This window comes from Drosophila pseudoobscura, chromosome X (assembly GCF_009870125.1).
Source record: "Drosophila pseudoobscura strain MV-25-SWS-2005 chromosome X, UCI_Dpse_MV25, whole genome shotgun sequence".
Lineage (NCBI taxonomy): Eukaryota > Metazoa > Arthropoda > Insecta > Diptera > Drosophilidae > Drosophila > Drosophila pseudoobscura.
Window position 1 is genome coordinate 27,592,281 of NC_046683.1, and position 12,571 is coordinate 27,604,851.

The following is a 12,571-nucleotide window of genomic DNA, read 5'->3' on the forward strand; positions in this document are numbered from 1 at the left end:
ATTATCATTCAGAAAACTTAATGAAAAAAATGTTGATAATGTATTTATTCTAAAACCTTTTGTATTTGACTATTTAGCTGGTCCCGGAAGTTTTTTGGTTCGACCCAGCGACAATTCGCCAGGGGACTACTCACTTTTTTTCCACATCAACAACCAGATCCAGCGGTTTCGTATTGAGAAAAAAGGAGTGCGGTATTTAATGGGCGGGCGTACATTTGAATGCCTTGACGCGGTTATTAATCGCTATCGCAAGGAGCAAATTGTAGAGGGCCACTCGCTCAATCATCCTGTTGTAAATGGTGCACAGACAGAGTTTAATAAGCAATATGTCGTGGAAAAAGCTGCGGAGAAAATCTATGCGACATTACGCGAGTGTCGTGACCAAATAGGCCTCAAAAAAATTAAGGGTATCAAACATCATGGTCATTTAAACAAGAAATCTGACAAGTCGACCAAATGGAAACAATTATACTTCGCTTTGATCAACGATGGCTGTGAGACTCAGCTGTGTTTTTATGACAATCCCAAAAAAACAAAACCCAAAGGCCTCATTGACCTGTCGTGCGCATACCTTTATCAATGTCATGATTCACTCTGGGAGCGCCCCTATTGTTTTCAAATTGTAGAGAGAGCTCTACCCTGTCTAGCCACGGTAACGTATCTATGCGCTCCCAGTCAGGAGAGCTATGTGGAATGGATAAATGCTCTCAAGGCGCAATGCGACTCACAGCTAAGTCGTGCTCAAAAGAAGGTGTCACGTCTCCGCGAGCTACGTTGTCTCAATCTTCACGTCCTGGAGGCACATCGCCTTCCATTCAAACTAGTGCCACATCCATATTGTAGTATCTCACTTAATCAGGTGAAAGTTGGCAAAACTCGTGTCAAGATCGCTCCCGAACCAGTTTGGGAAGAGGAATTCGTGCTAGAGTGAGTCTCAAAAATGAATTGACCAAATCAGGGACCGTAAATCATGAAAGATTTTTATTTTTTTAACCCAAAAAATCATTTTATGGATAAGTATTTAAAATATAACTAGCTTTCAAATAACAGTTGACCGTTTTTTTCTTTACGCAGTCGCTCTTGCTCCGAGCAAGAGACTTCGTTTTTTTGTTGAGCGCTTTGAGTGGACTTGGCTTAATTTGGCTTATTTAGAAAAAAAATCTATTTTTGTTTTTGTTAAGAACAAGACAAATTTATTTGCAAATAGTTTTTTGTTGCTTTTATATACCATTCTTAAGATCATATTGTCTTTAACAAACGCAAAAACTTTATGCTACATTTCACTCAATTAACCGATCGGGGATCAATCAGAGTGAAACAGAACAAAAAAAATGATTGCTCGCCGACCTCGAATGAGCTCATTAAAGAGCCGATGCAAACTGTTGCTGCCTTTTCTCAAACTTTGAGTAAAAGCTTATTTGCTGACAACGAGAAACGGTCAACAGTTATTTGCGAGCTATGCTAAAAAATAATGATTATCACTAAAGAAAATCTTTTTTAAACAAAGAGTTGATTGTGTTGTTTTGAAAATATAACTTATAATGATTTCGGTCCCTGGATCAAATAGATATATGAATGAATTATGAAAAATCAAATTAGAATTATCATCCCCCACTAACAATACATTTTCAGTGACGTGCCTCCAGATGTAGTTTCCCTAACAATAACGTTGGTGTCACGCGGCAAACGCGGCAAGGATTCGGAAGTGGCGGAGATGACTATCGATCTGTCTGCCCTCAAGAATGGCCAAGAGACAGAAGGCTGGTATCAGCTCACTGGCATGACGCCAATGGGTGAGTGGGGCTCGTTACGGCTCCGCATGCGATATCTTGATGATCTTATAATGCCTTGCGAGGAGTACAGTCCACTACAGCAATTGCTTATTGAGCCAGAGTTATATGCAGTGAAGGCTCTAGCCGAACTCTGTCACAACGATCGAGTCCCGTTGGCCACATCGCTGCTGCGAGTGTTTCGGCACGAGAAGCGTGAAACGGAGTTGATCCGTACGTTATGTCAGGCGGAGGTTGCACGAGAGAACGAGACGACAACGCTTTTTCGTGGTGCATCTCTGGCCACCACGTTGATGGACCTATATATGAGAACAGAATGTAGCGGGTTTCTGCAATCCGCAGTAAGTGAAACGGTACAGAAAATTCTGGAAAGTAAGCAGTCCGCAGAGCTCAATCCGACAAAGATGGACGTCAATGATGACGCTTGTACGAATGCTGAATTTCTCTTGCAAATCCTTGATCTTGTTACACAATCGATATTTACATCGCCAGACGCTTGTCCTCGCAATGTGCGCTATATTTGCAACTGTCTGCAGAAGTCTGTAATGGCTAAGTGGCCGTCGGAGCGATTGGTGCGCACCCGCGTCGTCTCTGGTTTTATTTTTCTTCGCCTACTGTGCCCCGCATTGCTGAATCCGCGGCAGTTTGGTCTCGTTAGTGAAACACCGCAAACCGCAGCAACTCGTTCTCTCATAATGGTCGCAAAGTGTCTGCAAAATCTAGCTAATCTGATTGAATTTGGTGGTAAGGTATGTTCAAAAGATTGCAACATTGCATTGCGAATCAGTACCCTGCCTTCAGTACGCTTCACCCATAAAAGTCAAGGGGTGGGGGGACCTTCGACTGCATTTAACCATATATATAGACTGAATTCACCACTAAATATTAATTTAATGCGCTTATTAAGAATTTTATATTATATATTAATATTATATTATATTGTTACATTTACGTGTACATACATATGTGTATGAATGCATTGTTATTTTATACATATTATATTAGATTCCACTCTTTTTCTCTTGATTATTTAAAATAATATTATTTACCTTCAATTGTCGAAAAATTGTGATAAATAGGCCCTACTCTTCTTGTTTCGTGGCGTTTTCTACTTCGTTTTCATACCCAGTACTCCAAGAGCTTAGGGATATACACTACTGGCCAAAATAATAAGTACACGCTTATGAGCTTTCTTTCACGTCCTATAAGACTTTTCTAAAAAACATAATTAACAAATTAAATATAATTTTAGTTTTCTAACCTACAATAGTGTCTAAAAATGTTTATCATAAGTTTTTTTCATTTCAAATATACATATATTTTATGACCGATTAAACCTTAAAAACATAAACAAGGGCCAAAATAATAAGTACAGCAATTCTCCACAGCGAAAAACTAAAAGCGTATCAAAATTTGTCCACTTATATAATATAAATATTATATATATATATATAATATATTATAAAATTTTCTTATAATTTATAATCTTTTACTAGTATTCTATATAGCAACACTTATTTTGGATGACTTTGGACATTCTTCTTGGCATACTAGCAATAAGTTTGCGGCAAGTCTCCACTGGAATCTCATACCACGTTTTTTGCACAAATTCTCCAAAATTCTTTTTCTTTTCGAAAACTATTTCAAATGGGTTTAAATAAGGAGACTGACTTAGCCAAGCCATAACGTTTACATTTTTTTCCCGTAAACCATGCCTTCACCACCTTTGAGGTGTGCTTTCTGTAATTTTCCGGTAGAAAGACCCATCTCAAGGGCATGTTTTCCTCAGCATAAGGTTGTATAATGTCTGTCAATACGTTTTTATACCCGAATTGGATCACATGATCAGCTATGCGATGTACCGGCTCAACGCCATGCCAAGAAAAATAGCCCTTGATACATATACATCGGCCTCCTCTTTTAAGACCCAGACCATGCCCAATGATTTTCAACGACATTTTGCCTCATCTTAAAAATTTGTACTCGGAGTAAGGGAACATTTCGGACTATACGTCCTGTTAGGTCTGTATATTAAAGTCTCCGACAAACCATCAGACCTGATTTTTCTTTGCCAATTTAAGCGTATATGGCCTTGGAAGACATAAACTGATCCTTTTTTGCAAGACTGATGATGCGGGTGTCCGTTGTTTGTAAAGATTTCTTCTTCCATCCTCGATTTTCAATAAGCACTTTATGCACTATTAAAGCATTCTGAACAAAAAATACCGAGCGTCCAAGACTTTTCGCAATTTCCCGGAGAATTTTCCTTTCTTTTTGAACACTTATGGAAAACTTCTTTTCTTCAGGAGTACGGCCTATCTAAAGAATTTTTGTTTACTCTCATGTACTTAAATATGAAAGAACTCAATTAAAACCAACAATCCTTTGACCAAATCCTTATCTAATCCTTTAAAATGTTTAAATAACAACAGTGTACTTATTATTTTGGCCAGACCAAAAATTACCATTCAGCAAAAATGTATGCATAGAATCTTATTAAGATGGTTCCCCACGTTGATTTTTGATTTAAATATTTGGCAAGACTGTAACCTTTCCAAATATAAACAATTGGCATCCATACATTTACAAAAATTCGAGCTATTCCATTCCATAACAAACTAGCACGACACCGATGTACTTATTTTTTTGCCCAGTAGTGTATTAGTTTTGTGGGGGATGTGGAAGTGTGTAACAGACGATGTCTGTGTCTGTCCGTCCGTCCGTCTTGTTTGACGCCTAGTTCTCAAAAACTATTTGACTCCTGTGATATCACGCAGAATCAAGTTGGTTAAAAAAATTTTCCCCGCCCTCGACCACCCCCACAAAAAGCGAAAGTCTGCCATCCACAATTTTGAAGATAGGCCCCTTCCACGCGCTTACTCTCCCTATCCTCACTCGCACTCACACTCTTCCTCATGCAGTGTGCGCTCTCTGGCGGAGGGAACCAGATATAACGGCTGGTGTTGGTCTGAGCAGAGAGAGAGATAGATGAGCGTAATAACAGTAATAACAGTAGCGGAAAAATGGAAATAGATAAAATAGGTGATAAAGGGACAAACGAAGTGTCAGAATTAACAATGGAATATAAATAGCTGTACTGTTTCTTCTGTTTCTCTTTATGTTTTCTCCATCTCTCATGATAAGTGCAAGCAAAATTGCTCCCCGCTTTAACCAACAAGTCAAATCATCCCTTTTACGAGCAGCGAGAGAATGCGGCAGTCATTCCGGCTTCGATACCAATTCCGACGTTTAGAGCCACGGCCCTTGTTGGGGATCACAACGTTTTCGCTCGTTTTTTTTTGGCTGCTGCTGTATCTCTATATCTCTGTTTTTCCTTCTTCCACAGTTTGCCTTCTCTCTAGTGATCGCCTAATAGAGACCGAAGATCGGGCGATTTTGTGTATGTCCTACCGAAAACCCTTACAGCCCTTACAAAATATGTATGTACAGCTGTGTTCATTGAAATAGTAGTGCCGCACCTCGCCACTTTAAAAACTCTTTTTGAGATATTTTTAATCTTATCGATACTTAGCGATTAGCAATCGGATGGGAAGGGCAAGCAAGCTTTACTTGTATTTTGGATATTACGCATTCAGCAAAATATCGTAATTTTATTTGCGCGCCTTGTTTTTATATAATCGGAATAATTATTCGGACAATTGGGGTCTAAAACCATTATACAATTTGGTGACCCGACGTGTATTTAACATGAATTTAACAAAATTGAAAATTAAATTGCTAGTCAATATTTCAGATTTGTGAAGTCATTTCGGATCGACAAACAAACTTTCAAAATCATTTTGGAGAAAGCTCAACTCCAATTGGGTGTTACCAGGAAGTTATCTCCCTCTACGCAATTGGCTTCCATAACGCGATATCTCGCCACTGCTACCCGTGGGCAGTTGCCAAAGACCACCATATAATAATTTTGCAATTGCAATTAAGGTTCGTTTCGTTGTATAAAAAGCCGTTTACTTTTCATTTCGTCAACGAAAATGTTTTGGTTTTGAAATGTGAAAACGGGAGCCCCACTTTATATGATTTCAAAAGTAAAAATTTTGTGAAAGTGAAAAACGGAGACTGGCTTTAAATAATTTACATGCACATATATGTTTGTATGTACATAATATGTATATTCCCTCCTCACATTTATTGATACATTAATCGGTCACTTACACGTACGAGTTATACATTGCCAGATTTAAGTGTTGGCACAACAATAACGAGTGTAGTGTTGACTCCACCGATTTCTCTTTGGTGTAGGCATCATTTCTGATGTGTAAATCCAACAGCTTTTCTAGTGTTTTTAGGATAAAGGAGGTAAGGCTATCGGTCTGTAATCCTTGGGACTCACGTGCCTGCACTTTCCTGCCTTTGGGAGGAAGACGACTCTCGAGGTTCTCCATTGGACAGGGATATTGCCCGTACTTAGGCATGCTGAGTATATTGCGTAGAGCCATGGGGTGATAACCTCTTTGGTCAACTGCATCATGGCTGGGAATATCCCGTCCAGTCCTGGTGCTTTTATGGCCGCGAAGGAGTCTATGGCCCAGTGGATTCTATTAGTGGTTAACAGACCTGTGGGGGGGTGCTGTTGACAGGTCCTGATGCTCCTTGGGGTCGGTGACCTCAGTGTATCCAGGTAAATCCGCCTCCATTAGTGCTCTTATAGCTTCTTTACTGCCATCTATTCACTTTCCGTCAAGTAGCTTTAATTGACTCTGTATTGTGGGCTGCTTTGAGAGCAGCTTCCGGAGCCTAGTGGCATCCAGTAACCCCTTGGATAGGGTCTCTATGGACTTATCTATATCCTCCGCAGATTTCACTGAGCCCAGATTCGCGAGCTTCGACGTAACTGTCTTTTGAAACTTGATCCAGTTTGTATTCCGAAGGTTTCTATAGAATGTTCTATGTTATCTTCGAAGAGTTTTCGAATTCGCACTTGAACTTAATGTACTTATGGTCTGCGAAGGATGGTCTTTCGAGGACTCTCTAGCCAGATACCAAAGTACTCTTTCCCGTGACGAGAGTTAGGTATAGCACGTTTGACGAGGTGGGACCTACGAAGGTGTGTTAATTCCCCACGTTTGCTACGTCTAAGTTAGTGTATGGGAGTGACTCACTTCCATCATTGATGTCGTTGCTGCCCCACACACTGTGATGGGCGTTGGCGTCTGCGCCAATGAGGAGTTGGAGATTTTTGCAGCCGGCTTCTGTCATCAGACTCCTAAATTCTTTCGGTGTTGCGGGCCTGTCGTGTGCCATGTAGCAGGAAGCTGCTATAAGGCGCTTTTCCTCGCTCTCCAGCATCACTACCGTCAGGTCGTCCGTGCTGTAATGAGACATAAGATGAGCATGGATTCTCTTCCGTACGAGTACGGCGGTTCTGTCCCTGCTTACCGATGTTGAGTAGAGAAGGTTGCCAGGCCACGGAGTTGCCTGACGCAATCCACGCCCCCTGGACTATGTCAGCTATGTCAGCGGCCCCTTGCTCCACCGACGCTATTTTGCTCTTATGAAGGTTGAGCTGCAGCACTCTTATTGGGTGTCTAGGTGCCCAAACTGGAAGCTCTGTGGGAGGGAAATACGACCAATTATGATCTATGGAGTGATAGTATGGTGGCCAGCCCTAGACAAAAGAAATTGTCTTAACAAACTCAGTAGAGTTCAACGCATGGCATTGCATAACTGGCGGGCTACGCACTACTCCAGGGGAAGCCCTGGATACCGTGCTGAACCTCCTCCCTGTAGATCTCATGGGAAGAAGAGAAGCCAAACTGTGGAAAGCGTCCGTGGTTGGGCACTCGGGAAACGTGATGAGACTCCCGCAATTACCAGAGAGGACAGATTACTGTATTCGTAGTGATCACCTCTCGACGCCCTTCCAGATATCAATCCCACCTAGGGAGAACTGGGAGATGGGCGAACCAGGACCTGCCAATGGGGTTCACTTCTACGCTGATGGCTCAAAGTTAGACGGCCGCGTGGGAGGCGGAGTCAACTGCAGCGAGCTGAACATCAGTCATAACTTCAGGCTCCCGGATTACTGTAGTGTGTTCCAAGCGGAGGTTGAAGCCATCAAGGAGGCCATTTCTATCGTCTCCAAACTACTTCTAGACACTCATTTAGTGTGCGTCTTCTCGAACAGCCACGAAGCTATTAAAACTCTAGGCTCAATATCGTCGAATTCAGCGACTGTAAATGACTGCCGCATGGCTCTGCACGAGATCGCAGAGTAGTTAGATCTCTTCCTTATATGGGTCCCCGGCCACAGGGACATCGATGGGAACGACGCCGCTGACGAGCTAGCCAGGCAAGGTGCTACGATTCCTTTCCTTTTGGAGAGTGAGCAAGTAGCGATGCATTTGGCTACGTGCAGGCTCCTCACGCACGCATTGTTTGAGAAAAATGCCAATAGGAGATTCAAGATTTATACGGCCATATCGATCCAAGAAACGCTCAGCAGCGCTGTATAGACTCAGCAGAGCACAGTGCTCTGCAGTTAATCGAGCCATTACGGGACACTGGCAGATCGGCACTCATGCCTCTAGACTGTCAATCCCTCATAACGACTTCTGCAGAAGTTGTCGCGACGAGGAAGAGGAGGAATCGGTCCCCCACTTGTTCTGCCACTGCCCGGCCCTTGGAAATCGTCGTCTTCGTATTCTCGGAGCCGCTTTCCTCACGGACATTTCGGACCTGTCCGAAACCAATCCAGGGACCTTGTCCAAATTCAAGCCTTGTCCAAGGCTCCGGATGGGACTGCCCTTAACCTGCAGTAGTCTGCTCTCACGGTTTTAGGCAACGAGAAGGGGCACATGCCCATGCGGCAACACAATGGACCTCTTATAGGTCCAAGTGAGCTTGGGGGGCGGGGGTTGCTTTATCTCCCCTTCCCGGCTACCGCCTTGACCTAACATAACCTAACCCCCTAGCGTTTTATGCCTGGGCGCCACCTCTAGCCATGGTCCTGGTTCAGTTCCCCCGACTTTAGATGGGGAAGACGCTGGTCCATTGCCTTAGCTAGACACTGCATTACCCCGGAGCAAGCGACAGTGCATTACCCTTGCCCGGGATAATGCAGTGTCCATTGCCCAGCCAGCACCCTCGTGGAGGGTTTAGCTGGAGGGTTTTTGTTTACTTAATTCTGTTAAATTTTTCAAATTTTGTATGGAAGCAAGTTTCTATTATGGGATTGTCGACTCTTACTGTGGTGCTGGAAGGAAAATATCAACGGAGAAAGTTTCGACAGTTTTGGATAAAATTATACTTGCCGGAAAAACATGGAATCAACATGTTTTTATATCAGATACTCAAAGTGAGTAAATTCGGTATATTAGATTTGTGGTGAAAATGTATGTGTGTAACGTCCAGAAGGAAGCGTTTCATTATCAATAGCCGAGTCGATTGAGCCATGTCTGTCCGTCCCTATGAGCGCCCAGTACTCAGAGACTATAAGAGCTAGAGTAAGGACAGACTTCTGTGATATGTCACTGTTACAAGTGTATTTCAAAGTTTCGCCACGCCCTCTTCAGCCCACAAAAATGACGAAAATCTATCCAATTTTGAAGATTCGAGAAAATTAAAATCGCACAATGTGGGTCAGATCGAATCATTATTACAACCACAAGAAGCAAATCAATTACCAGTGGCTACGCAGCGCCCGACGACACGTTGTGACTGATTTTCTGTCTCTCTCGCACACAGAGTGTGTTGTTGTGTCGTTTAATGTTAGCGCCGTCTCTCGGAGGAGAGTCATACTGTCGGTCGCAACGTTCCCCCTCGTTTTATCTCCATATATGAAAATGCTCATATAAAAACTTGACAAGTCCTGCACGAATTGAAATGGACAGGATAGTTATATATATGGTTATATATAAAATCGGAAATGCGCCCGCGATATTTTCAAAGTAGGCCTTCCAGCGCCGTCAAACTTTTGCAAACTAAACCAAAAAATAAAATAGTTTAACCAGATGTGTTTGTTGTGTTTATCGTTCGAAAATTGATTAATTTTTGTATTTTATTGAAATTTTTGCTATCAAGACGATCCAATATAATCGGTTAGACATCGGAAAATTGGGAATCAATTCACTCAAAAAGAACGAGAAATCGAACGATAATTGCGCTGCTTTCGTGCTTCTCAAAATCAAAAGCAGAAGACATCGAGCGCAACGTAGACTTCAAGACGTAACAGAAGAAAGGCATCAAGATATGATTTGTATCGGTCAACGAATGTAGGGTTGGCAGCCCTTTAATGAGTATCGATCTATCGCTAGGGATAGTCAAGGGTAGAGGAAGATATATCGATAGTAAGTAAGAGTTCGACTGCGGGAGCGAGTAGACGTGCAGAGAAGAACGTGTTAAGAAAAAGAAACTTATTGTAACCATTTATTAAAATAAAGACAATACAACGATGTGTGGCTTATATTTGATGGAGTTTCTGGAGCGGATTCTTACTCACTTGTAGGGAACCCACCAAGGATCCCTACATACATATGCGTCCACCCGTGCATATTCGCAGTCGGACTTGACTACTTCCAAGAAGTACGTTTTAAACGTTTTTTCCAATAAGAATGTATTCCCTATACATAAAATTCTCACTTCCATTAAGGTGGGGGCGGAATTCGCGGGCGACTAGTTTTTTAGGTCTAGCTAGGCACAGTTATTTTAGACCGCTCTTGAACTGGTGGTTGTTTCAACTACGGGAAAATCTCGTAATATACTTCTAAATTACAAGTTTCCGAAAGAAACATTTCATAAAACATCTTTCGCATGCATCAGGACCCATTCAAAAAAATGTATTGTGCGTAAATAAAAGAACTTTCCATGAGAACCTATTAAGAGCTCGTGCCCTCGATAACCAATCTAAATACCCACCATACGCTGAACTATTGACATTAACATGGAGAGGTCTTAGGGCATAGTCGATGACATTGTCATTTATCATTGCAGAAAAATGCATTTATAAGCGACTTAGTGGAAAAATCATAAAAAAGTTGTTTCTAAAACAATAAACAGTGCTCACTGTAGATCAGCGGGGGGGTTGTACATTGACTCTAACAAAAATAAAAAAAACGCGTTGAAACATGTATCTTGCTCTTAATGAGTGTTAGTGGGTTTAAATTGTATGTAATTTGCAAAATTAATTTTAGAAATCGGGGTTTACATAAGTGAACGTGTATACTAATGTGTTAATGTTTGAACATTGCCCTTGAATTCAATGAGTTGAGCTAAATTTTGTATTTCTTTTTTTACGGTATTTTATTTATGGAACCTTTTCGCTTGGAAACTAACAAGTACGAAAATCTGAATCTAAAATACACTGCCCGACACTTGAATACGATACACTAAAATGTACACTTCAGTCACTAAATATCCGGCACAAACCAAAGAAAACGGTGAATTTAAATTTTCCTCAAATCTATATTCAATTTAGAATAAATTTAAAAAAAATAATAGTACTATTTATCAAAGTATATTAAGGAAAACAATTTAATTGAAATAATTCAAATTTCCGTTTTTAAAAAATGCGACACTTGAATACGATATTCACATTGAAAAATGTTATATTATACCCGATACTCAAAATGAGTATATGAGTATATTTGATTTGTGGTGAAAATATATGTGTGTAACGTCCAGAAGGAATCGTTTCCGACCCTATAAAGTATATATCTTCTTGATCAGCATCAATAGGCTAGTCGATTGAGCCCTGTCTGTCTGTCCATCTGTCCGTGCCTATAAGCGCCTAGTGCTCAAAGACTATAAGAGATAGAGCAACGACATTTTATGGCCGGACTTCTGTGATATGCCACTGTTACAAGTGTATTTCAAAACATCGCCCCGCCCACTTCCGCCCACACAAAGGGCGAAAATCTGTGACATCCACAATTTAAAAGATATGAGAAAACCGAAAACGCAGAATCGTAGAGGATGGCTATATCTTCTAGAGTGCAATCTGAACCAGATCGTATAATTATTATAGCCAGAATGAAGACAATTTCTAGTTTTCTCGCCCTGTCCCTCTTTTACACACGTATCATAACCGGCTTTGCCTAGCGCAAAAAATTAGCGCATAGATCTAAGAGACTATAAGAGCTAGAGCAACCAAATTTTGTATCCACATACCTATGATATCGAACCTGCACAAGTACATATATTTCAAAACTTCGTCCTACCCCCTTCCGCCCACATAAAGGACGAAAATCTGTGGCATCCACAGATCTCAGAGACTATTAAGGCTAGAGTAACCAAATTTGGTATCCACAATCCAGTTAGATCTCTCTATAAAACGTATATTTGAAAATTTAAAACTTGGTGTTTTTTGAGTGATTTCATAAAGAATGGGTTTAATTATGGCAATAACATAAAAAACCGAACCAAAATTGCTACTTCCGAGACCTCCTTTCGATCTCATCTGCGAACTGCATCTAAAAACACAACTAAAACTCGATTTAAAAATCTAAAATTATACATTTAGCTAGTCCAAAAATAACAAAACATGTTTTTTTCGAAGACTTAATTTCGAAGAATTAATAAAAAAAACTTCAGCCAACGGACAAATACTGCCGTACTTTTGGAATATTCATATGGCGTGGAGTTGAGGTTGTCGCTGTATAGCATTTTCAAAGGAACAAAAATTTAAATTTATATTTATGAGGACTTAAGGAAGTGAAGGAAGTGAGGAGTAAAGAAGAATTACAATTGGGTCGTTTTCACAGCAGTGTGAGCTCTATTATTCTGTGGTGAGCAAGATCCTAAAACGGCGTGGACCAGTTGTC

The 12,571-nt window shown here is 41.0% G+C and overlaps 1 protein-coding gene across 4 annotated transcripts in view; it reads left to right on the top strand.

Annotated features, from left to right (window-relative positions):
• The window catches only part of vap (RAS p21 protein activator vap), a 117,174-nt gene that overhangs the window by 85,998 nt on the left and 18,605 nt on the right, over positions 1 to 12,571 (top strand). For all 4 annotated transcript variants that reach the window (XM_033384140.1, XM_033384141.1, XM_033384142.1 and 1 more), the window contains exons 6-7: positions 78 to 927; positions 1,633 to 2,539. In XM_033384140.1, the coding sequence (XP_033240031.1) occupies positions 78 to 927; positions 1,633 to 2,539 (1,757 nt within the window). The remainder of the gene's footprint in view (positions 1 to 77; positions 928 to 1,632; positions 2,540 to 12,571) is intronic.